We start from the raw sequence: 27,356 nt of genomic DNA on the forward strand, positions 1-27,356 counted from the left end.
GCTATTCTGAGCTGTAGTTCCGGTTGGTTATTCCGTACCCAGCAAAGGAGGACAACGCAACAAAGAGAGACCAAGGCGAGGGCTTGAAACGTGTCAATGGAAGGGTCCGGTCAAAATGTCCCGAGAACAAATGTCCAATTAAAGACCATTATACAATCGGGACTCGCATTAACCGTTCCTTTCTCGCCTTGCACGTTGGTCGCGAGACAGTGATGACCAGACCTATACCGGTCGCCGCTTAACTGACTCTCACGCAACTCGGCTGCAGACAAGCGTCAACACTGCAGAGTCGGTGCGGGGGTATGCGCTTTGGTCTTTGCCGGCCGCCCATTAACGAGGCGCGAATAACACAAATGCTAAAACCACGCGCGAGCGCGCACGCGCGCGCTGGACGCGCGATATATACGCGATAATACGCGGCCCTGCGAGAACTAGCGAGAACCACCTCGGGGCGAAAGCGAAGGAGTGGCGAAACTGCCCCCCTTATCTCGCTTCTCGTTCCTGTTCTTTCATCGCGTATAATGTTGGCTCGGCTTCAACCATCGCACGTATCCTTAACCCTCTTTCTCTCCGTTCAATTATTTCCTTTCTGTTTGCATTGTCTCGGTGCCCTCTACAGAGAAAGGAGGGTGGCTGAGAGGCCGAGACTTGTAAGCTCACCGGCAGCCGCCGCCGATTCGACACATTTCCGAAGAGCATGCCCGCGCCACGACCTCGAAACCCCGGCGAGCCGGTCGCGTCTCGCAAAGATCGCTTTCGCAGCGGGCTGCAGGCCTCCTCCGCGCTTGCAGCCAATGCGCCACATGGCCGGCACCGACAGGGCCAGACTGACCATGGCAACGGGCAGAGGCCGCGGCGCAAGCAGTGTATGCACGCGTCGGATGCCCTACTGTTCGCGTCCCGGCGGCAGGGTGATTTTGTGGTTTTGCCGCGTTTCCGTTTCACCGTGACCGAAAGACCGGGGCAGAAGGGAGGCAAGGGGGAGAGGTCTCGGCAAATTAGTGCTTCGCCAAGCGGAAGGAACCGCTGACGCTCTTTTGCTCCGCGGAAGTGGTCCCATATATGTGACCTAATAGGTGTCTTGTTTGCAAACACTGTACAGTATATAGCCTCTCGGCTCAATCGCGTGATGAAAGCCGTGAGCGGCGAGGTCGAGTTGGTTCTCCGCGCGGTTATACGCTCTGGTTGGCGGCGGCTTGCGCGGCCGTCGCGCGTTATCCTGTGCTTTGAGTTTGTGGATATTCGGGTTGTGTGTGATGCGGGGACTGCCCGAGTGCTGCAATGTCTTGCGAAACGCGTTCTGCGTAGTCCATCCATCTGAGGGACGTGAATGTGCACAGTGAAATGCAGTCGACTACGCCAATTTGAAATACTGCATGAAATTAGTTTAAGTGTAGCGTTGTCCCTTTTGTGGAAGTGGCATATACTAGCTCTCATGGATTGGCCAAGAATTGGGTAGTACAAACACAATAGATCACAGCTTCTTGAAATGAAAAGGAAATTAAACATAAGTTGAATGAAGAGGACTGACAACTCTATCAGGCATTAATTGCCTTCATGTCTGCCACCTAGGCAACTGTTTTGATGCCTCAATAAAATACTTTGACTTTGACTTTGAAGTCAGGTTTTAGCCACCTTCGTCCTCCTTTCTTTTTCTTTTTCATACCCTCCTTCGCAACGGCCATGTGCAATCGTTGATGTTGTGCAAGCTGTTGCATACATAGCTTCTGAAATGGGCAACGCAAAACAAAGGCAATAGGAAGACAAGTTTGTGTTTTTGTTTGCTCTAGTTATATTAGAGTACACATTCTGTGCGCAATGCAGATAATGGTACGATGCGTGTTTGTCTAGTCTGGATGGTTTTTCATCTCGCACTGCAGCATCGTCGAAACAGGACAGCGAGAAAACAATCGGGACACGCATGCTGGCAGCGATGCTGTAACTTCTCTACACTTGTGATATTTAAAGGTACCTTCATTTCACCAGACGCTCCACGAATGACGATTAATTGTAATATTATTCAGTGTCCCGTTCTCCCAAGTTCTTAACGCCTCTGCTACGTTTCACAACGAGCGCATGCACACATTCTTTGAGTTAAGCACATTAATGATTGCGCTTGTGTACCCCGCCTATAAGGGGTGACGGTTCTTACTGAATTAGTTTTCTGCGATAATATCTGGTGCCCCTCGATCTACAACGTCGCATTGTGCTTCTCGAAGTCAGTCATCAGAAAGAGAAACATGTATGGGTTTCTTTAATAGTTATTCCGCCTCTGTACATTTCGCGTGCTAACGGCACTGCTCTGTCCTATATATTTACAACAGACCTACATCCAAAAACCCTTTATCTAAGCCTCCATCAAGGTTCTACATGTTTGTGCGAAGCAACCGTGATCCCTGCTGAGTAATAGAAGTACTATGCTCCTGACAGCGTGTTACGTGCAAAACTTGTGCCAGGGCTGTAAAGACGGCGGTGTTGGGAACTACGATTTAATTTTCACCACCCGGGCTTCTGTAAGGTGTACTCAAGTCCAGGTACTAGCGGGCTCTTTTGCATACCGCCTTCATTGAATTGCGGCTGCCGCGGTCGAGTGCCTAACCCGCGACGTTGTGAGAATGAGCAGAACGCCATAGCGGCTGCCGTATTGCGAGTATTATGTAACACAGACCTGACTAAGGCACGCCGTTGGTTGTGTATTGTCGTGCTGAGTTAATATAGGGATCGTCATATTCGGCAATGGCAGCTTGTGCGCTACACGCGACACCGATGTCGCGAGCACTTCGTCTCCATTCGACCATTCTAACCATCACTAATAACACGAGACTTGCGCCAGTCCTTTCGAAGAATGATCAGTCGCAACTTTAACATATTACTGTGCGCGTACGACCCGCAAGCTTACACTGACCAGCTCAATTTATCCACGTAATTCATAGCACCCGGCCCAGCGCAGTTTCCACAGAGGCGAATCCATTTCAATCCGATGTATACGAGAGACGCGAGGATGGCGATATACCGCCACACCTTGCTCAACTGAACGAGTGGACTGGGTGTGATAAGGGTTTCACTTTTCGACGCAGGCTTGCGCTCCACCTGCCCTATCACGTGCCGGCACCGCGCTCCCGCTGCGCGCGCGAATTGATGTCCACTCGCTTTTCTCGTGTCGCGAAGCGCATGCGGCGACGATCAAAAAAGTGGAGTCGAGGTGTGGAGCGGAAGGAAAACAAGGCTCATTTGCATGCCGGACGAGTGCCGGCCTTCCCAGCACGAGCAGCGTCCAGGTCAGTCCTTCGAGCGGGTCCGCTTTGTCGCCGTCCTGCACTATCGAGCGTACGGTATACGATGTACACGCGCTCGCCGCATAGGCGCGCGACCAGCCGTGCCTCTCGGCTCCGGCACTGCTATCGCTGAAAGGCTGTCAGCGATTAACGTCCGCTCGCCGACATTGTTGCTCGCGGAAGTGGGCTCTCGGAGAAAGGACCCCCCGAACTCGTTGCCGACTCTCTTGTTCTTGTTCCAGCCTACATATATCTATGGCACACGTGCTTTGTTTTTGTTTTTTTTCGGCTCGCGGCATTGTACGCGGGTCTGCCCCTTTGCCGCTCTCCGCTCCGTCCCGCCCTTGCACTCGCTCCTTCTCCGGCGAATTGTTTCATTGCACAGAGTGCGCCGTTTATCGCTCAGTGCCGTCTGTATCTGCAACGAGCAACGTTGTATCTTTCCTATATCGCCGAAGGTGCCGTGCTTGGTGCAATGCATAGACGCAACATTGATGTTCTGCGACCGTCGTCCCATAAAACGAGGATTGCTGAGCAGCAGCGGTACCGTCAACATTTAGAGCTGCTTTACGTGTGCTCAGCAATTCCAGTTGCAGTGTTCTTTTCCTGTTCTGCATTGCGCGCCGCTGGAGAATAGCAAGAAGTGACCACCAAGTACGATGGTGATGTATGCTGATGTCGACGACGCAATCCGTCTACAATCTCTCCCGCATCACTGTCTGTCCCACACCGCCAAGTAGGTGCCAACGTCAGGAGAAGCTCTTGTTGGGCAGGTTGGTCAAATGTCCTTATAGATAACCGGGCATTGACCTCTTGATACTTCGTACCACCTGATCGGCGCCCATTGCGTCGCCTTTCGCACTGGGATGAGTGATTAAAACAGCTGACTTAATCGAATGCTGCCTCTGAATACAAAGTTGACGTGCGGACACTAACCCCGTGCATCGTCCTAGGCATGCATCTGCATGCATCGCTTTTTAATTGAATTGTTCACCGCGTGGAACTGATATTCTACGCTCCTCGTGCAAAGAGGTTCGTGAAACCTCTTTTCATCGTGGAGAAACGCTGACTGCAATCGCGCACATCTGGCGGGATCACGTCGTCCTGCTTTGGTCATCATTATTCGCAGATCTAAGTCGGTCTCTCTTTGTGAGTTTAGACGCTTGGCGTGTTTAAACAGTCTTAACAAGCTCTTCTTCTGCATCAAAAGTACAGCAACCACGTGCACATCTATACCGATGGATCGACTACGTCGTCCAGTTCTGGTGGTGCAGTGGTTATACCAACGAGAGGAATAAAATTGCGGTTCAAGACACGCATGTCACGACCTCAACGGCGGCAGAACTAACGGCTCTGCGACGTGCTCTGGAATTCATTGATTCTGAAAGACCTAGGAAATGGGCCGTGTTCTCTGACTCAAAACCGGCATTACAGTGCACGCAGTCAGTTCTGCGACGCGGATGTCATGTACAGTTGACATACGAAATCGTGAAACTTCAGCATCACGTCCAACAAAAAGGTCACGAGATTGTTTTTCAGTGGGTACCTAGCCCCATTGGGCATTCAGTGGCAATGATTCCGCCGATTACGCTGCTCGCTCAGCACACCAAGAAGAACACAGCGTTCCAATTCCGCTTTCGATGACAGACGTTTCGACACCTGGCACGCAGTCTCTTACTGACCGAGTGGAACTGGCCAAACTTAAGACTTACACGACTGCATCGATTAAATCCCTCAGTGCAACTCCGACCTCCACTCGGACTTTCTCGACGTGAAGCTACGCTTCTCTGTCACCTTTGGTTAGGAGGTGCCTTCACAAAGGCATACTCTACATTAATTGGAGTGACCGACAGTGCAGCATGCGAGGTCTGCGGCACCGAAGAAAATATGGACCACCTGCTGTGCCACTGTCCACGATATGCCCCAGAAAGACAATAACTTGCCAACGCTCTCCAAAAACTGGACAATCGGCCGCTTTCTGTGCAGGTGCTGCTAGAACACCGCCCCCATCGCTCGTCGGCTCGTAAAGCGGTGAAGGCGATTTTGTGCTTCTTGAGGACGACGAGCTTGTGTGAACGCCTGCGACTATTAATGCAATTTCTATTAGACCACACGCGTCAGCGAACTCACCACTAATTTCCTTCTTTCCTTCCTTCGTCTCTCTCCCTGTCAGCTTTGTTTTCCCCTTTTCCATTCCCCCGGTGTAGGGTAGCCAACTGGACGTTATTCTGGTTAACCTCCCTGCCTTCTGCTTTTCTCTTTCCTCCTTAACAGGCTCTATATATACGTTGATCCTTCCAAACAAACCATGAACTGCGGACGCTGTCAGCAGTTGATGGTTCGTTTGGGAAGATCGACATACATCATGTTGGGCTGACAGAAACAATAAAAAGGCAGTGCCTGCGTTCTGTGACAGAAAGGATCACACGCTGTCAGTTAATCCTTTTCCGTCTGCGCCGAAGCATTTTACATAACTGTATGATTAGCGGCGCGACTGTCGCCTTCTTGCGGCTCTTGGTGGAGTTAGGGTAAGAAATCCACCATGCCCATCGACGAATACGTCCAGTAGTAGAAATGAAGGAAAAGGGGTTTATTGGCTTAGTTACGCGGCTCCAGTTACGGGAAGCCCACTCCATGCAGGAACAAGTTAAACGTCCGAGTTCACATCAGTACCCTCCGCCTACTGCACGAAAAGTCCCCGCTTTTAATATCGTCGTCTTCCCTAGGTTAGTCGACTAGGGAATCTGAAGACTGTCTATCAGCAAATCACAATCGCCGAATCCGTTGCGATACCAGGCCCATGCTACCGCAACGCTCCGCAGTAACACCGCCTCTGAAACCCGATGATATGGAATATGTGGCAGGATAGCAACCTGCGAATCCTTAAGGTCGCCATCGTTCTTCGGTAGCACTTGATGTTGGCCCTGTCATCATTGGCTCACGCCGCCAAGTAGCGGTAGTGGCCTTTTGTGGACCCGTCAACAGTCGGTGTCCATGCTGCGTTGACGTCTGAATAGGCGCTGATGGATGGGTGCGGGTTTGTCTCGTGGCAAACGTCTAATGAACGCCTTTGTGGTGTTGAGACGTAACAGCCTCCAAAGCCGGCGAAGAAGAACGTGCAGGTCGCGCGAGGATAGAAGACGATGGCGCGTTCGACCTAAGCGGCCTCGGTGTCGGCCGCTCCGGAGAGCCCGCCGCACCATGGCTGGTCGGAATAAATAAACCGTGACTACGGCGGCTACCTCTCCGCGCCGCCACCCACAAAGTGTTCCTCTTTATTAACTTAATTGCTTGCAGTCTGAGCCAAGTGGAGGAGGAACGCGTAGCTGTGGAAGTATTTAGAACATTTAATGTTTCTAGACGGATTGAGGCTGTGCAGAGTCAAAAGAGGAACGGCACCCTTGCGCTCACATTTCTTGCAAACTAAGGAACCAAGTGACAACAAGGGGGCCCCATCCGAAGTATTGACCATGCCCTATGCTACGTAGCATAGGGCTCTGCTAAGTGATGGTGACACACACACTCGCCGGCCCATCAAGCGATGAGGGCGCTTTTGTGCTTCTTGAGGACGACGGGCTTGTGCGAGCGTCTGTGACTATTAATGCAATTTCTATTATACCACACGCGTCAGCGGACTCACCGTTAATTTCCTTCTTTCCTTCCCTCCTCTTTCTCCTTGTCAGCTTTGTTCTCCCTTTCCCGTTCCCCCGGTGTAGGGTAGCCAACCGGACGTTATTCTTGTAAACCTCCCTGCCTTCTGCTTTTCTCTTCCCCCCTTCCCCACACGTCTTTATTCAAAGACTGACATCACGGCCAACTTGCGGCTCCATCTCCCACCACATAATGTCCAGGCCGGACGACATGATGTAAGAGAGGAATGAGAGGATGGAGAGAGAGGAGGCGAAGGGGCAAAGAAAATTTCGCGCACTTCGATGAGGTGCTCAGGCCAACCATTGGTTTTCGCACAGTACTAAATCAAAAATGCTCGTGAAGCCTCTCCCACTTGTGTGACAGAAGTAAACGCTCAGTTCAGCTAGGAACTCAACCACGACAGAGTGCTTACATTCGGAATGTCATGGAAAGTGATCTCTCAAGACAGCAAGCAGAAGCGCAACGAAGGCTGACGCCACCAAGCGTTCGTCCAAGCACTCACTGCATGGATGCAGTCTATTCGGTTCGCACCATCAGTGTGTTTATTCTCTCTACGGATGAATTAAATAAACGGCAAGGTACGGCGACGCTGCCGCGGCTCGACGGAACGCCACACACCGCTACTCATCTGTCTGTTCCTCTGAACACAAACGCTGGCGAAAGAGCCAGCCGTGCGCTACTATCCTGGAGAATTTCGTCGCAAGAAAAAAAAAAGGAAGACAGCGACGAACCGCAACAACGCAGGCTGCAGAAAAAGCAACCAACTGTTCGCGCAAGAAACGCAGCGAACCAGACCGAGCAGAATACAGCCGAGCGAGGGCGGAAAGGCGCGCCCCTCCGTTAAACAAACGTCCCTGATCTCGTTTTCTTACGTCGGAAAAAAAAATGAAGAAACGTAAAGGCAAGAAACGGCAAGCTGTTCGTGTGTATCTGTCCGCGCATGGGTCCTTTCGCTGGCGAAACCACTTCGCGTGCTTGGCCTTGAAAGGTTTCGTCTCTTAATTGTCGGGTCGGCGAAAGCGGCAGCGTCGTCCACCACTTTCGTCCCTTCGCATATCGCAACAGTGCAGCCGAGCCTTGCCCCGGTTAAGCCGCGCGCACAGCGGGAGGTTGTCGACCGCGCCAAACTCCATTCAGCGCTGCGCGATCGAGCGATTTTCTTTCTTTCTTTTTTTTTTTTTTGTCGCACCAAGGTCGCGATTTTCTGCATCTGCATATATAGACTGAGACGGCTCTTACTTTCTGCGCCGGTCTTCCCTCTTTGCTCCTTAACTTCTCGAGGCTATAAAACTAGCGACTGAAATTAGCTTATGGCAGCTGTGGTATGCCAAGGCGTGCTGTAGCTGGCTTAATCGGTCACGAAACTTCTGTCATCTCATCTTCTGGCAAGTTCCCGTAGATTTGCTATCTCTCTCTCTGGGGACAAGAGGTGCCGTCGTGTTTTTACGGCGTCAGGTTTACAACAGCGCAACGATAGTAAATGACTAGTTAAACGAGGTAAGCATAAAAGGCATCTTGGCCGCAGCAGAACTGATAGCTGGGCCTCTTGGCCATAACGCAAGAGCGGGAATTCGTAAAATTGTTGGGTACATCATGTACATCATGTGGTACATCATCGTGCTCGAAAAGTGAAAGAGCTGCGCTAGATTACCCGCGGCTGACGTTGACACAATTTTGCCCTCAATTAAAGAGAGACGGCATGCAGTGCAAAATCAATAGTATCGGCGAGATATCGACATCAAGCAAACCTCGTTAGATACGAGCTAATCTTTTCTTTCTCTAAGTCAAGTTATAGTTTCTTGTTTTTCCTTTTTAAATATTCTTGAGTACAGACGCCGGCATGAGTTTCGATCTTATTTAAAGTGTTGTGCAGCACATAAAACTGGTGCAGACTTTTTTACTGACCTTAGAACGTTCCTAAAACGACGGTCAGCCAGTACTGCGGACATTTCTGGAAACAACGCTTTGAAACATTTATGAGCGGTTATTCCGTGTTGTGAATTTGCGTGTACAGCTATAATCGTGCCACCTGCAGAGTATGGAACATTGAATCAGCCAATTTTTCTTTCTTCGTTCCGGCACCTGCCTACATATTTCACTGTGTAACGTGAAAAACGCTTTATTAATTTCCCAGTCACCTCCTGGCTCCGTTTGTTCTCGGCTTTGTATACTCATCTTTTCAAGCGACCGAATTCAAAAACGCTGGTTTGTCGTGTTTCGGGTGCCCGTTAAAGAACCACAGCTGGTCGAAATTCCCTGCTTCCCCCTACCTCTTCTCTCATGGCCGGCAAGTTGATTCTGGACAATAAACCCTATAATTTGATTGCATTCTTCATTGAATTTTCTCAAGTGAAATGTAAGCTGTCAAAATCCTTGACACGCACGCATCGCATCGGATGGATGTTATGAGCGTCCCCTTTGGGACGGGGCGGTGGGTTGCGCCACCAAGCTCTTGTTATTATACTGCCTAATGTCCTACCTAGGTTAAACTATACAAAAAGAAAAAGAAAACACTATGAACTCCCACAACCAAACTTTCTAATCCCCTATTGTGAACTGTGCTTTTGTACGTCTCCGTTTTTTTTCGTTTGCCTACTTTTCTTCCACCAATCCTCCAATCGCCTCTTACTAATCCCTATTGCGGGCATATTTACTTTTCCGCTGCTCTCGCTGAACCCAAGGGCTCCAAGGAGGCCAGAGGTGCCTAAATCGACTGCTGGGCAGACGTCTTCACATTCCAATGAAACATGCTCCATAGTTTCCCTAGCTTTACCGCAGCAAGCACATGCTTCTTCTTCCTTCTTATATATCGCTTTATAGGTGCGTGTTCTAAGGCAACCCGATCTCGCACCTTTTTACTTGTTCACCGCCACCTGGTACCCGCCGAAGAAAGCATCCGGAATGAATGAATCAACCGCTGTAAAGCGGCCAGCCACTGAATCTGCATATGGCTGCAAACCACGCTCACCTTGGCTGAAATAATCTGGCCCGACGTCGTCGTCGCTATGGCCCAACTCTGTGAGCGGCGCAGCGTGTCCCCAACGAGGACCTTGGCCCGTTATACACTATACGCAGCACTGCGCCGTCGTCCCAGATGGTCAAGCGGGCGTCGCCTGCCTCGTAAACTAACGGCCTCCGAACAAGTGGAGATAAACAACGGAGGAATGCCGCTACCGGCACCCAGCCATATCCGCATACGACGATCGTTTGCCTTTCCCAGTCGAGTGTTACTTCGTTGCTCCAGCGCAAGTCAAGTGCTGCTCGGCAAATCTGTTTTACGACTCCCACGCTGTGTGAAAAACGACAGATACTCTATACATTATCGCGTGCTGGGGACGAAAAGCGCGAACCTGAACGACACACAGGTAACACTGACGCGGAAAGCCTGCTAATCGGACTAACTTGTGGCGAATTCGGCAAATCGCACCGGGGCGCCGTTTCATCCAATCATCATCGCACCAGTGCGCACAGATGCGATTTCATTATATTCACCTAGAAACGAAGAAAAATATCGGCGGTGGTGGAGGTGCGCAGCGCCGCCAGCTATCGAACAGGAAAAGCTACAGCGTGTGACGCAACGTAGTTATGGCGACGCCGCCCTAAGCTTAATTCTAATTCTGCGGGTTTACGTGCCAAAACCGCTATCTGATTATGAGGCACGCCGTCGTGGGCGGACTGCCGACTAATTCTGACCACCCGAAGTTTTTTAACGTGCACCCAATGCACGGAACAGGGCCGTTTTTGCATTTCGCCCCCTATCGAAATGCGACCGCCGCGACCGGAATTTGATCCCGCGCCCTCAGGCTTAGCAGCGCAACATCAAAGCCACTACTCCACGAAGGCGAGTACCCCCTAAGCTTTCTAACAGAGATCGAATACTTCGGAGTTTCCGTTCTGAAAAAGGAGAAGAATCAAACCGACATGCTTGCTGAGATGAGCTCAGTGTATCAAAGTCGTCACTATAGTTTCTTAGTACAGTGGGACTCTGGCAGCAGTAAACTTAGTTAACGCATCCACTGGCGCGTCACGGGCACAGTACACGTCGTCATCACTGCGAAGTCGCAAAATCATGGTTATGATGTACAGTCGACGTGCATGTCCTTGCTGTACCATAATCTCAAGCATGCCAATAGGCATTGCGAGCGAGGCGGCTTTCGCACAAGTGCATGACGTTCTCTAGTGTATTATTGGAACTCTTTGCCCACGATTATGTATTCATGCAAGTAGCGCAGGAATGCTGACGCCGCATCATCAACGAAATGGTACTACGTCATTATAACGACGCCTTAGGGCCGTCATCACGCAAACAAACGGATCGAACGTACAGGCCGAAACGGGTAGTCGTGTTTATTGACCCATAATCCGCATCGACTATGGGTTTCACGCTAGTGAGTGGTTATTGCAGAATTAGTAACAAATCAACAACGTTAGCGAATGAAGCAGTTACTGCCTTCGTATAATGTTTTTTTTAACCCACAGTCGAGCAGAAATTTGGGGGCCAGAGGTGCCGCTAATTTTTTTTTTTTTTCGCAGCCTGAGCATAAGAACTGCCTACGTGCGCCTGTTGGACCGGCGTCATGCATCCAGACAATTTCATGTTGCAACACTGTGCTCGATTTTTTTTTTGCTGATGCCACGGTATCTAGAATTTTGCTCTCGACTGTACGTGTGCAAAAAGCCATTGCCGATAATTTTTCTTGGAATCTACGGATAGCGATAAGAAGAAGCGCAGCGTCAATGTAATTGTCTTTCTTTATTATTTTTTCATTTATTATTTTTTTCATGCAGCAAGCGTGAAGATGTCCCTTTGTATACAAACGGGCAGCTTGCTCAACCGAATTTTACGGTTAATACATGATCACATATTGCATGCGGTCTAGCCAGTTCCACTTCTAGAACAACAACATTGCGAAACGCTTAAGAATCGCAGTATAAACGAACAATCTTGATATTGCACTATACCCGGCAAATGAAACGCGTATTGTGCTGAAATACGGTAATATCTTCGATAACATCTATAATAAAGCGAACGACGACAAACATGATGCAGGATGTTCTGAGAAACCTTCGCATGAAGACTGAAAAATAAGCCTGACGAGGGAACCTTGTTTTATTGGGTGCGTCGACTGGCGGCACGAAGACTTTTTTAGCACGTAAAAAAAGAGAAAAAAAATATTGAGCACCAGGTGGGTGGGTCAGCCGTGTTAGGCGAATAAGTACTGATACAGGATGACTCGGATAAGGAAATACATAAGACGATACAGGCGCGGTACAGTTCTCGAATTTTCGTTAATGAGAGCGCACGTGTCGACTATTTTAAAGTAAGGAAAAAGAAATCATTGAGAACTTGTACCGTCAATAATTAAAAGCACGCACCTTTCACACTTTCTGTAGACTTGCCCAGTTGCTGTAAGTACGGTATATATTAGACGTCGTCATACTGCCCAAGCCTAAGTCAGCATGCGAAATGAAGAAGTGACTAGTGCAAGAGTGGACACGGGACACTAAAAAGGCGACGAGGACAAAGATCTTCTGCGCTTGTCCTTGTCGCCTTTTTAGTGTCCCGTGTCCACTTTTTCGCTAGTCACTTCAGCATGAAATACCAACTAGCGCGGTCTCATGCCCTGCAAAATAAAAATGGCCAACAGACGTGGGTGAACGACACATCGTACCGCAAGCTCCTCTCTTACATATGGGAGGCCGGTTTGGTGGCCCATATGTAACCGCTAAACTGTGAACAGTTGAGCGTAGCGATATTTTTACACCTATCCTGTTGCAGACCTCGGGGTCATCCCCTCAACTTCAATAAAGACGCATCTACCACTACTGCTTTCCTTAGAAAAAAACGCAGTTTTGCCCGAAAGGCGAAGCATCGATTGCTATAGCTAATTATCACAGAGCCGTACGAAGGAAAGTACTTTTATCAGCCGTCTAAACTTGTAAACATTCGCTTGCTAACTAAATTAATACGCATGGTTTCAGCGCGCACAGCAAACATGAACACATCACACTCGATGTCTGCGGACACTCTCGCTGTTAAAACGCTCGCGTGAGGAAACGCGGCAGAGGCAGCAAGCGAAGTGACATTCGTGCTGTCTATCGCTTCAACGCAAAACGAGTGCCGAGGACACACAGCACGCACAAAGCTACGAACCACCGACAAACTTACTCTGCCCCAACGCAGATCGCGCTCAACATACGGCCGCCGCGCACAGCCGCCACATGCGCAGTTGCAGCCGGAGAGAATGTCGCCCCCTCCCTGCCCTTCCCCCAGCGCCTTGCAACGTTGGGTGTCTCGCGCGCGAGAGAAGACGGTGCGCTTCTTTTTCGTATTCGTCCCTTTCGCGCCGGCGAGATTCGGCCGCGATCATGGCGCCCCTCGCACGCTTCCACTCGCACATACAGCATAGGGCGCGCGGCGACGGTGTTATCGCCCTTGGACTTTACGCGGGACCTCACGGCGACGCCGACGGCAGAAATGCGCTTGGAATGTCCATATAATTGATATAATTGCTGTCGTAATAAGATAGATAGATAGATAGATAGATAGATAGATAGATAGATAGATAGATAGATAGATAGATAGATAGATAGATAGATAGACAGACAGACAGACAGACAGACAGACAGACAGACAGACAGACAGACAGACAGACAGACATATAGATAGATAGATAGATAGATAGATAGATAGATAGATAGATAGATAGATAGATAGATAGATAGATAGATAGATAGATAGATAGATAGATAGATAGATAGATAGATAGATAGATAGATAATAAACAAAACTTAAGAAAAAGAAACCTGCCAGATGGCAAAGCCTTACCACGCCACGTTCGTTCACGTGAGAAACTCTGAACCAGATACAGCCAACCGATGTTAAAACTATCACCGACCGTACAAAGTAGGCCAATATTTTGACGCTTGGACGTACAGGATTTTAAAAGCATTAAAAACAAATCTTTCTTAAAGGGTCCGGTCCCTGCAATCATAAATCCCATTAAGGAGCCGAAATAATCCGCCACAGGAAGGAACCACGCGAGCCTCGCAAGAAAAGTAATAAATATTAGACATAAAGCATTTTGATTTATTTAATTTTGCGAGAGCCGCCTCAACACAGCTTTACACGAAAGACTCCGAGAACGTATTCTATGTTATATTAGGTAAGGCGGGGTGGAGGGGAGGGGGGGACTGTCATATGCGGTCTCGCTAAGGCATGCGGTTTTTAATTACAGTTCTGCCACGAGAAATGCGTCCGGTTCCAGTTTTATACAAGAAGCGGCCGTTCTATTTTTCGTTAAGCGCGCGAAGTGATGCGTAATAATGAGTATTCTCGCCGCGACGGCTCGCTTGGGATGAATCTGCTTAGCTTCGGTTATTGTTAGATCGTCCTTTATGTTATTGTTCTTTCGACCTTTATACCGACGATGCAAAGTATCATAAAGCTCGGGCTTCGACAATGAGGAATATGTAAGAAATGGAAACAAGCGCTAGAACCTACCAACTTCTGAGCGAAATAATTTTGGGCGGTGATCTTACTGCGCTCTTAAGTTGAGAACTATTCCACCTCTTCCTATTCTTCCTACTCGTATTTCGCTGATATATTCCCTTTTAGAATTTCTTTTTCCTTTTTTCTCTCTCTATTTTTTTTATACCTGCACCCTTTAGTCGCTGCAGTTTATTTTCTCATCACTGGGATAGCCAGCCATCTGGTGGTCCATTTTCCATGGTCTCACCATTTAATAAAAAAAACATATTTTGAGAATAGTGTATAATATACACGGCACGACTAACATTGCAACGTTTAGATTGTCACATTGCAGTGACGGCGGAAAAAAAAAAACACGGTCGGAAAGTCGGGCGAACTTGTACCAAGAAACACATGCAACACTCGTATCACAACGGTAGCAGCCAGCACAGTCGTCGGTAGTCGAATCTAATCTCATGGACCAAGTGCGTCTTCTGTTTATAAATGACTCAGCGTAAATTACAGAGTATTCGCTGGTTCTCGCGCACAACGACATTCCAGAATGTCAGCGCTGTTCGCGACGCATACTCAATCTGGTCGTACATGTCCTTGTTGACATATAACTGGCGACAAAGCTCGTGAAATTTCGGGTACAGCGTGTAGGTGGCGTCTTGCACCGAGAGATTACTTGTATGGAACAGTGAATGGAGTCGGCGAAAATGGACATTGGCAAAACGTGGCGCCTGGCCGTGCGAACGATGAAACCGAGTGCGCCTGCAATTCCAACGAACTCTCGCATTCTCGAAAGAGTTCCGCGATAATAAAGCCAAAGCCAAGCAGCGACACTCGTTTCTGCCGCCGTCGTCCGAACGTATATACGCGGAAATTGGGCGGCGCTGGTGGCAGAGCGTCTTAACACGCACGCGTGCACTCGCGCACGCATAAAACATAAGCCCCGCACCGGCAAATACGCGCCCCGCGAACGCACAGGGCTGGCAAAAGAGCGTTCGCTCGCTTCTCTCGAGCATGCGCGCATCTTATGCAAATAAAACGCGAAAACGCGGTACCGATTCAACGACGCAACGCAGGTGTCGCTCGTTCTTGCGTTTCTTTTCTTTTTTTCATTTTCGTCGCTGTTATTCGGGCGACTGGCGAAACGCATCGGTAGAGTTGCATAATCTTGTAAACGCTCCATCCCGATGCGTCCAGTTAGGCGCGAACGAGAAATCGCTCCGAGAAATCGCTCCCCCTCCCTCTCCCCAGTGTCGGTGGCGGAGCGAATTACGCCGATGCTGATCGCGGCGCGAGCATGCGGCAAAACACTTCGACGAAAACGCTGGGGATCACTGCGAGGAGCGCGCGTCGCTTGCTGGTCGAGGAGGTGCGGGCACGCGGGCGTGAATGATCGAGAAAATTGGCCCAACTAAGTTGGCTGAGCGCTATATATTGGACGGCGCGGTCTAATAATATGCGCTCCCGCGGCAGCCGCGTCATGCACCTCGCGAATGTCGTGTTCTCGTGTCGAAGTAAGTACACGCACATTGCTCGTCTCTGCTCTACGGCGACAGGGAGAAACAAAAAAAAAATCTGAGAAAAAAAAGTCCGAAGTCCTCATTTATCGACCTCGGGGATAAATACAGCAAAAGGGAGCGAAATTCGGCCGAGAAATAGAAACGAGAAACTTTAATCAACAAGCATGCAGTAATTTTTTTTACTCTGAGGCAAACGCGGAGGATTGGCCGCGCTGCTTCGCGTAGTAAAGCCATGGTGTAATAAGCAATTATAACGTTCTGTCCATGCACAGTTTTGCAAACTACCCTGGGTGCGTGCAGGCGCTCATGTTCGATGTCAGAGCGGACCTGCGACGTCGCAAGTGTTTGCTTCGTTTGTCGGCAACATTCACCATATAGCTTGGGCTTATGTGCTAGGGTAGTCCTTCTGCACCAGTGACACCAATGTACCAATACACCAAATATACCAATGAGAGAGAGAGAGAGAAAGCATGGGTAGGAAAGACAGGGAGGTCAACCAGAACAGCATCCGGTTTGCTAGCCTACACTGGGTGTGGGGGAAAGGGGAATAGAAAGAGGAAGAAAGGGAGAGAGTAAGTACTGAGTACGTGTGGGAGGGACAGCGTACACAATGACACTATAAGCGGTCTCTTAAGCCCGTGCACTTCAAGTACCGCACTAGTGCACGAATCGCTTTTCGAGCCAGTGACGGTTGTGGCCACGGTCCGAGTATCTTTGACTCGGTGAACGGTCTCGAGTCTAGTCTGCCAATACCAATGAATATACCAATGAAATATACCAATGAAAGGCAGGAGAGACCTATATCCATAACACTGGGTTAGGTGAACCCCTTGGCAGAGAAAGCAACGAGGACGTTGCTGAAGTACAGGTCTCTGTGACCATTTATATACACTCGTTGCACAAATTCAACTGTGCGCTCAACTGGTGACTTTCCCTCTCCCTTTTTTCTCTCTCCTTTCAGCCTTTTAGCCTCTTTCCCTGTGCAGGGTAGCAAACCGGACGTGCGTCTGGTTAACCTCTCTGTATTTCCTTGCTTCTCCTCTCTTTCTTTCTCTGGATGTACTCCAAGAGTGTCGTAGTATGATTATCGCGCAACCACTTTCAGCGTTTGTTGCGATAGCAATTATATGGACACTCCAGGCGGATTTTTGCCGTCGCCATCGCCGTCACCCTGATGTTCCGTATAAAGTTCGAGGGCGATAACATCATCGCCGCACACTGTATGCAGTAGGTGCGAGTGAAAGCATGCGAGAGTGAAACGACGATAGTGGCCAGCCAAGAGGAGAAGGGGAGCAGTTATGATCTTTGCCTATGCCTCCGCCTTGTCAGACTAAACGCCGCACGCAACAGCCGCGCCACGTCAGGCAGGAGCTTGGTGCCGATCCTCACTCTCTTACATGCGTAATCACGCGAACGACAATTAAACTTTAGAGTCGGATATCTAGGAGCACAGACACGCTAGAAGAATTCTTACAATTGAAACTGTGGAGAAATACGACTCTCTCTAACTTTTGAATAAAACCATACACACTTACTGCAGCCAATAAAAAGTTAGTTATTCAATTTTTGTTAATTGGGCTGCTGACAGCGATAATTATCATCTCACTTTCTGTCCCCTTGGCTACATAACTTATTTGCACAGGTGGTCTTCGCGTGCCTCCCAGTGCCCAACTTTAAGAAAACCATAAAGCTTAATTTTGAACACCCGTTATATATATATATATATATATATATATATATATATATATATATATATATATATATATATATATATATATATATATATATATATATATATATATATATATATATATATATATATATATATATATATATATATATATATAACAAGCACGATATTACTTTACCCGCAAAAGAATGGACTAACGAGCTTCAAAGCGACAGTGGGATGAATGAATCAATCGCGTCGCATTTCTAATCCGTAGTAAATAAAACCTGCGTCATATTTGACGGCTATGTAGACCTTTCATGCGGCTTGCATGTTCATCATTCCATAACTGACTTTCTTTGAACTAACTCTTAAATTCGCTAGTGACCTCCAGGGATGTATATGCGCTTATGACCTGCTAGAACGTCGCGGATGCAGCAATTTATTTTGTAAGTGCCCTTAGGGCGTGCTCTGGTATATAAAAGAAAGGCCTGCTTTCGCTTCCGGCTTGTAAACGTGTTCTTCAGATTACCTTTAACCAAACGCGGACCTTCCGAAGCAACGTCTCAGGTTATAATTGCGAAGCCTCTTCTGTTGTTGCGTCTCAATGTCTTTGTATACTTGCACAACTGAGTTCTCTTTTTGACCGCATTAATGGCTTATAGCCGTGGTGTAAAGAATGAGGGCGCGAGCGCTTCATACTAATCAGGCGCAGACTGACGGCGGTGCCAAGAGCTTGAATGAAGCGCTAAGTAAGGAACATGTCGAAGGCCGTCTTTGAAAGGGGTACTCCAACAGCATGCCTTATCTACAGTTGTAGTTTAGATAAATATTTAGAGCAACAAAATCAGGTCATCAGATCGTGTGTGTGTGTGTGTGTGTGTGTGTGTGCGTGTGCGTGTGCGTGTGCGTGTGCGTGTGTGTGTGTGTGTGTGTGTGTGTGTGTGTGTGTGTGTGTGTGCTCCAACAGCACGCCTCTTTTGCGTTGTTGTTCTCTTGAGTGAGGCTATTAGTTGCTATCTGCTCAAATATTAACGTCAGCGTCATAGGAACACTTACTCCCGTTTGTTCCTGATACGGAACCACCTTAGTTTAGATTATTAATGATCTTCTACCACGAAGGTCACCTATCCCGTCTATCTCTATCTCTCTCTATTGTATTTGGTTCAATAAAGCTACAAGAGATCTTCCTTCTTTGCAGCACGATGGCAACAGACGCCGAAGCCGGGAATCCTGTCGTTCAACGAAGCATCAGTTCGCTACCAACGTAAGCTTCCTTAAACTGGCGCTAGCTACCATTAGTGTACTAATCTGACATATGAGTGAATGAAAGCGCGAGAGCTGAAGTAGAATTTTGTAAGAAAACTTAACATATAACGCGTACATGCACCGCGTGTGACCGCACCTGACGTTGGTGCTTTAATAACGTCCCTATTTGGAACCCGCGATCGAGCTTTAAACCCGATGAGATTAAAAAAAAAAAACTTCTTTTACTGTCCTTCCGAAGCTCTCAGGCATCAGCTGTACCGCATCCGCCATGTATGCTTTTGAGAAAGGCTCGATACAACCTGAAAGAGCTGCACGCATATTTCTTTTCCTTTCTTTTTATCTGACTTCATCGCTTATCTGTCAAGCCCTTTACCGCAATATTTCAGTAGGATGTAGTCAGGCGGATTTTGCACTGCCTAACATTTTTGTGCTTCTCTGACAAAGCCTACCTCGTAAAGAAAATGTAGACAAACGCTGAAACAAAGTAAAATAATAACAGTGTGGCATTGCTGTCGGCCGTGGTAGGAATGCCCTCAATGGGATAACCTTCAGGAAGAGAACATGTTAGCAAATGTCAGCGCTCGAGGACCGGCGCAATCTATAAGTACAATCCTGACTTGGTCTGCGTTTTCTGCTAGCCCACAATAGACTTAAACCGCGGCTTTAGCTCAGACTGTTTCTCTAGACTACCTGTATCTTTTGAAATAGGGTCTCCCGCACTGCTTATCGCCAAGAACGCTCAGAGCTGCCAGGTCAGCGGGTTGCGTCATCCAATCGGGGAAGCGAACGTGCTGTACGAAGCCATTACGAGTTCGGCAAGTACAATAGCTAGAAAAGACTCGCAGCCCGAGGAGTTGCAGAAGGAACTCGCCACGCGTAGTACAATGCGCAGCCATTGCTACTGGCTTGCTAGGTTCAATTTACTCAAGCACGATGGAAACCCACAGTCGTCTAAGTGGTGCGCCGAGGCTACTGGATGTAAACAGCGGTGTTTGATTTCGGCAACACGGCGTTAGACGCACTTATTGTGGGCGTAGCTGTGTGTGAGGGCGTGATCGTTGGAAACAGCTGCGTAGCAGCCACGTTTCTGCGGTATAAACGGAGTGGGAGCACGGTGCCACCTCTACACGGAACTACCAGTGTTAGAGTAAGGTCCATGCCACAGCTTTGACTACAGTGCAAGGACTTAGTGACAGCCGTGCGTTTACACTTCACTTGAGTGCATGGATGGTCGTATGTCCGTAACAGTGCACTCCCTCCAAGTCTCCTCTTCCTGAACGCTTACGCGATGACGCCAGCTTAGCTAAGCCTCAATAAAACTTCTGTTGGGGCTAGTTGTTACATGGTATTTTGAACGTGAAAAATCCAGCGCAAGCTCCCAGTACAACCCACAAAGAAGTGACGACACAACCACTGGCACTAACTAACAACTGATTTATTCTTCTTGCTACAACGCATGCATATACCCTTAACCACTCAACCAGGCATGCGTACGCAACAAAAGACATAGAAATGCTCATTTTACACTGGAGCCAGTTACTGAAGACGGGCGCGCAAGAAATTATATTCGGCTGAGTATAAGACCGTCAGGAGACTGCTGTGAGCGTACAGCACAGACAAGAATATCGAACGCCCGCCGGCATCTCTTAAAAACAGGACGAAGCGATGTCTCCGCCTGGACCGAACGCCCCTGGAGAGAATCCTGCTGTTGCTTCTGGTGGTGATGACGTCAGTGTGTGCTATTATGCTCATCCTTCTGGCCAGGCCGCCCACGCCACAGCAGCGGGTGCCGTTGAACGGTGAGAAAAACCTCCGCAAAAGGTGTTTGTTTGTTTGTTTGTTTGTTTGTTGTTTGTTTGTTTGTTTGTTTGTTTGTTTGTTTGTTTGTTTGTTTGTTTGTTTGTTTGTTTGTTTGTTTGTTTGTTTGTTTGTTTGTTTGTTTGCTTGTTTGTATAGTGGAAAAGCGACCAGGGCTATAATGCGCCAGCAACTGGTGTGAGGGGTTGGGGCGAGGCACTGTGCTTAACTGAGCCTTTTTATCGTAGTATGCATGAGCATCTGTCGAGAACTGGATAACGCAATAGTCGGCGCTGCTGGCACATTAGGTTTTGATATACTCAGAGGAAACTGGAAATGACTTCTCGTGAACTTATACCCAGGCAGCATTGATATTGCTTGGAGTGTTAAAAATAGCCGGCGTCCGAGGCTCTAAGCAAACTCATCTGTCAAGGCAGACAGCAGTGTATCGCCGCAAAAATGAAAACTTAGGACAGAAACTTTTCGAAGCAATAAGATGCAAATGTCTGAGTTTGAGATTTGTGGACACGCTGGAGGGGACGTTCAACGATAAATATTGACAATCTTAGAGGAAATGCTGCTCAGGCTGGAACTGGATGCTCGAGGACGAAGTTTTAAAGCAGAAGTTCGCAGGTGTTGATCACACTTGTTGCACATGACATTTTATTATATCTTAACGCACACAAATATCAACCAAGTATAAAGCACGAGAAATGTTTGAATCCCGAGCAAGAGCTCGGCGTCAACCACCTACGTTTCAGAGGGCAACATAGAAATCAGGGATGCTTTGTCGTCTGAGAGAAATAGGTGGAATTCATCTGTGGAAAACAGAAAAAAATATAGTGTATTTGTTTGCGGCAAAAAAATAAAGGACTGCCATTTCAAGTGAGCAACAAGCCTTGTCCGTTACTCTCACTAGCCGTAATCTAAATAAAAGGAGGATAGTGCGTTACGCATGTTTTACCTGATTAACCATAGCTACCCGCCCTTTCAATCTGACCTTGCTTTGAAAGCGGCGCCGATCTTCATTGACATCAGACCTGACATTTAACGACTTCAATCTGTGCATTACCTACTTGCTATGCTGCATACACGACAGCAGCAGCCATTGAATAATACATATATAACTCTAGCACATAATCTACTGGCGAGATAGAGACATTCTTCACTGGGTGCTGGAGATGTTCGCTGGACTATACGCCTAGCATTCTACTCCAGATGACAATAGTGATGCGCGAAATGACACATTCATACATAGTACAAACACACACAACAGGCACAAAGCACAGACAGTAACAGGCAACTGAAGTGTCTCGTTCAGGCCAGTGTCCAAATGGAAGGCCACAGGTAATAGCGTTACTTGAGCTGCATGTACCATCTGGAACGCCCTCTAGTATTCTACTTTTCCCTCGTATTTCATTTTTTATCCAAATTCTATGACTACCTTCTTTCGCGTGTGTTTTTGCGCGGGTGCCTGTTGTAAACGCAATAAAATCGGGGATCAGTGGTCGTTGCCCGAGCAACACCGATTTTTATTCAACTGCACAAAATGTATTTTTCCAAAGTTTCCCAACTTATGCAGCATATTACGGAAGAACTAAAGACTATTGTTCCACGTAATGTTTCTTTTTTTTTCTATGCCCATCGTCGATCCGACAATTCAAGTGACCTGGAATAAGAGCTGCTTTTGAGATGAGGCCTCATTTCATATTCGTCAGGCCAGCGCGGAGATAACACGCCGGGCAGACGTTCGCGCTAGAACACTCAAACAGTAGCACAGACCACACAGCGCTTTTATAATGCAATTAAAGGCCCGCCTTCTCGCGAAAACTTCACGTACGGATCTAACGAGTAACGCCCACAGCGTCGACTCACTCGCAGGCGCGTTCGAAGCCTTCAATATCAATCTTGGACGCTCTGAATTTTAACGAGGATTCGGTCGGACAAATTAGGAGCGACTTAATCAGAAAAAAAAAAGATACGCAATCATGCATTACTCTATTAATAATAAATAAGAAATCACTGTCCTAACATTATAGTTCCGGTTAAGGTAACTTAGTGACTTTAATCTGAAGTTTGCGCCATTCCTTAATTTCTCCTCCTATCTTTCCAGACGAGACACCCAGCAACGCATCTAGTACAAGGAAAGGTAAAGTAGAGAGTTTTCGTTAACAGCCATTATCAGAACTGCACAGATACTGACGCACATTATGCCATTGCACGTATTCATTGGAAAGTTGTGTTTATTTTGCCTTGCGTTCTCTTTCTCGCGTATGCAAAGCAGGTGTACTCAAGAAGCGAGGAAGTGTGCTATAATGCTAAACTTATTTGTTTTGCTAGCTATGCGATAACAAACTGCATCGTGCGTGGCTTTTGAATTCTGACGTACTTTAGCACTAAACAGACTTCATCTTTGCTAGTATTTAAAGAAGAACTTAATCGACACATGCTACCCCTTCCCAAAGGTTATAATTACATTGTTTCTATCATCAGATTCTTAAAATATGTTTGTGGAGCGCTATTCATCGATTACATTTGTAGTAGCTTAGAAACGATTACTTATCTGATGGTAAGCGACGTTTATTCTTTCTTGTTTTTTTTTCAGAGTGCTTCGGCGCAGCATGCAAAAGCGTGTGTATCACGGAGGCCTGCGTTAAAGCCGGTACGTATTACAAAGCGAAGACAATTCCACGGGCGAGAGCTTTGACGGTCTCTTATATACGGTCTGTTGTGTTCGAGAAAAGAAAGACCTTGCCACCCGACTGTTTCAAAATGGAGGAGTTACAGCTCGCTGGCTGAGCGACGGTGCACGAAAGGATTTCGCTTGGCGAGTGTATCGCTAAATTTCCGCCACGTTACATCGCAACTCTCGACACGTCCCTCTCGGAAGGAAGGAAAAAGTAAAGAAGGAAAGGTAGGGAGGTTAACCAGTTTAGCATAACCGGCTTGCTACCCTACACATGGGAGAGGGATGGGGGCGATGAAAGATGGGGAAGGGGAAGAGAGAGAGAGAGCACATAGCACAGCACACAAACATCATCCGGTAGAGTCCATCAATCTGGCATTGTACGTGATAACACTGTCAGAGCCGCTTGTCCAATCCCGTCTCTTTCAAAAACTGAAGTCCCTCTCGGGATTCCCGTGTATTCGACGGCGGCAGGATAACGACGACTACGAAGGGCTTGAAACTAGGGCTATCAACTGCAGCTTTAAACGTTGGTTCTAAGGTTGATCCGGGATGCTCCCGAAGGGGACGTCAGCTTCTCTGGAATGATAATCTGTACGATGTCTTCTTTTTGTTGTTGTTGTTGTTGTTGTTGTTTTATGCGAGCGTACCGTTTCTGCTACGCACGTGCCCATCCATTGTACGGTACGTGTCGGATTTAAAACATTGGTTTTTCCTTCCTTTGTTCTTGCTTAGGGAGCACGCGTCGAAAACTTTAAAATGAAAGTGCTTAACCCGGTTGAGCGCACTGCTCGATGCGTAAGGTAACACACATGAACGCTCTACGGATAGTATAATTCGGTGTCTAAATATGTAATACAAGAGACACAGTTAGCATATACCGAGTTTGCTTTTACCGTCGCTTACACAATAGAAATTCTACTGCGGCCAGTGGTGGAAGACGGCAATGGGAAAGGAGTCGGGAAGTGCGGGCACACTTGCATGCGGGCCTGTGTCACTTTCTCTTAGGGTGGCGGGGAAGAGGCCAGGTCACGAAGAATGTCGTATACGGTGTACAGTGAAGCCCAGTGCTTCTAGGCAAAGTTTTTGAACCGTGTACCAGCTATATCGAAACTCCGCTTCAAACTCCTGGAATGATTTGGGTATAACTGGATGAGGCTGAATGGGGGGTGAAGTGACTGATACGCCACCAATGAGCAACAGAACAAAACCTTGCTTGTATGTGTTGTCGCCTATCGCGAGATAAAGATGTTCGTAATGTCACATTCGCGTGACTTTGATTGTAAACTTTTCATGCGCGTGCACGTTCCCTCCCCCTCGTCCACTTTTCTTTTCTTTGTTTTCTTTTTTTTTTCTTATTGGGCTACTCAGAAAGTGCAACGTTATAGCTAGTATTGTTGCCCAGCGGTGACGCGACAGTCAGCAGACCCCATCACTTTTCATCTCTCACTGCGTCCAGCTGCTAAAACACGGGGCCCGGCCAACGTAATGCGACTTCATCTGTAATGATCGAAGCTCTCTTCCCATTTTTGTACGGTTAAAACAACAAAAAGAACAGTAAAGGAGTTCTTCTGGGTGCCTAGGCGAACAGCCACCGTTCGCGTCGCTGTCCCGTCACCGTGTCTGTCTGTGTATGCACGCGTGCAGCGGCCGCCATACTGCGGAACATGGACCCCAACGTGGACCCGTGCTCGGACTTCTACGACTTCGCGTGCGGCCGCTGGAAACAGTACCACGTGCTGCCGCCCGACCGGCCGCACTCGGACACGTTCGCCGTCATGAAGGACGAACTCAAGGTACTGCTCAAAGGTAAACCGCACCCACGCTGACAACGCCCGTGGTATATACGAGCCGGGCACACGGCGCTCGTAGTCCGTATACGCGCATAGACGCTGCGAGAGTGGGCGTGCCAATGACGCCGAGTACTACGCGGTCACAACTTTATTGCTTCCGCAGCGATGAGCCTAGAATTGACGACGTGGGATGCGGAACAGCTTCTTGGTTGAAATGGCCATGTACCATTTCTCGCTTATGTCTTTGAAGAAGTCATTTCTCCCTTGATATCAAAACAAATGTGAATTGCTTCTTGTACGTATATATGTGGCCGACTTGTTGACGAAAATGGGGTTGCAGCGCTTCTTAGGTGCACGATCTCCGACCGAGACAAATAGGCAGCCTCTGACTTCTCTTCCGGGGCTTGGCGTAGGCAAGCTATAGCAGACGACAAGGGTAGCGATGTGGGCATGTTGCTGCATCTATGACTGGGCCCGTGAATGGTGGCTGTGAAGCAGCACCATTCATGTCGTCGAGGATATTTACTTTATCTCTGACGTGATCTATGCTTGGAACGCACAATAAATGACCCGCCGAACGTGTATATCGCTTGAGGGCCTGTCTGCTTCCTATAAGTGCGAGCCTGACGTGCCACGCGTCGTCAAGAAACGTATATGACGCGGATGCTTTCGTGACCGATCGCGCCTCTAGAAATACAAAAAGGGACATTACACCGGCTGGTTATTTGTACAGAAAACAGAAGTATTACTATTTGCGCGACGAAATGGCTATCGAAGGCACGGCTATTTCGACACAGTGTGTGATCGCTATGTGTTATTGTATAGTCCCTGGGATGCTCGCCACCTTCGTATACGTGTCGTGTGCGGATTGCTCTAGGTTGTCCGCTATATATATGATGGAACAACCAGCGTAGGAAACTATGGGTTCACGCGATGACTCACTTTGGTCTGTTGTTCTCGCCGAGACACTCGATATCTGCGCTTATATCCGAGGCCAACTAACAGGAAAAGGGACCCGCAGGCGGAAAACGCCCGTGTCGGTATAAAAACAAGGGCCTATATTGTAGTATACCCATTACACGCAGACTCTATAAGAGTAAGGCTCATTCACGCCTGCGACTCGCAGAGGTCGCGAGACCAAGTTGGTCACAAAGCGAGGGGGCCGGTCGCTAATTCTCGCATGTGGTCGCTTTGGTCGAAAAACAACTCCGTTTGGGTCAGTCACGCGCTGCTTGATTGTTTTTTCTTTCAGTCGTGCGCCTGGAGTTGCCAACTTACTGAAGAAATCAGCGGCGCAGAAACAGAACGTCTTTACACGCTGGCGCTGATTTTACTGGGCAATGGCAGTGCGAGCAGACGTGAATGGCATTCATCGCGAGACATTTCGTGCGTGTGGCGACGGGCGAGTCGCGCGCGCTGGTTTCGCCGTCGGTCGCGGTCGGTCGCGCGACCTCTGTCAGTTGCCGCTGTGATTGAGCCCTAAATGGAATACCGGTCACTCCTTTTTTTCGGGGATAACCGCTTGTCCGAGAGGTGTTGTACTCATCGCTAGAGTATGTTCGAACAGACAGAATAATATACTTTTGAGGAAGCGCGTAGGTGGAAAGGAGATCGGGCTAAGTGTGACTTGCCATGGGAGCTTCGCGTGCTAAACTCCACAGTGACTTAACTGTCTCTTCAACGTTAGCCCCTATTAGGACCCCATCCACGAAGGACGTCCCTTACTTATACTGACACTATAAATGCCCTACCAGTGTTCTTGGTACACAGAACGGGAACTGTCGTCGCGCGTGATACGATGAATAAGCGATGACCAACTGCGGGAAACTCTAAATCTGTCTCGAGGACGGCACGGAAAGGACAATTCAAATTGTGCAAACGGTGAGCTTCAGAATTTTGGGAACATTCTTCAAGACAGGATGAGCTACAAAAATCTATAGAGAAAGAAAATTGTGAGAGCTGCACCGCTGTCTATGCGCACCGATAGCTCACCGCCAGTTTCCTAAGTATTGCGATTCGTTGTTGTGCAGCTTCACCTGGAGCATTGAAAGTACTGTAGGCACTGGGCAAGTGTGTTACTGCCCACATGTAAATGCATCGGCAAGAAACACTCATTATACAATGTAGGGAAATCAGATAATTTTCTCCGATAACGTGTGTCTCTTTATTGTGTCTACGCTGGCGTATAGTGCCCCTTCCGGTGGGAGTTGTTG

At 48.2% G+C, this 27,356-nt stretch overlaps 1 protein-coding gene across 1 annotated transcript in view; it reads left to right on the forward strand.

The window, feature by feature from the left end:
- Positions 1-27,356, forward strand: part of LOC126520849 (neprilysin-1-like) — a 77,443-nt gene that overhangs the window by 22,683 nt on the left and 27,404 nt on the right. The window contains exons 2-6 of the mRNA XM_050169647.3: positions 18,800-18,865; positions 20,524-20,666; positions 22,778-22,813; positions 23,270-23,326; positions 24,998-25,159. Coding sequence (XP_050025604.2) covers positions 18,800-18,865; positions 20,524-20,666; positions 22,778-22,813; positions 23,270-23,326; positions 24,998-25,159 — 464 coding nt within the window. The remainder of the gene's footprint in view (positions 1-18,799; positions 18,866-20,523; positions 20,667-22,777; positions 22,814-23,269; positions 23,327-24,997; positions 25,160-27,356) is intronic.

The sequence above is a fragment of the Dermacentor andersoni genome, chromosome 3, assembly GCF_023375885.2.
Source record: "Dermacentor andersoni chromosome 3, qqDerAnde1_hic_scaffold, whole genome shotgun sequence".
Classification (NCBI taxonomy): domain Eukaryota; kingdom Metazoa; phylum Arthropoda; class Arachnida; order Ixodida; family Ixodidae; genus Dermacentor; species Dermacentor andersoni.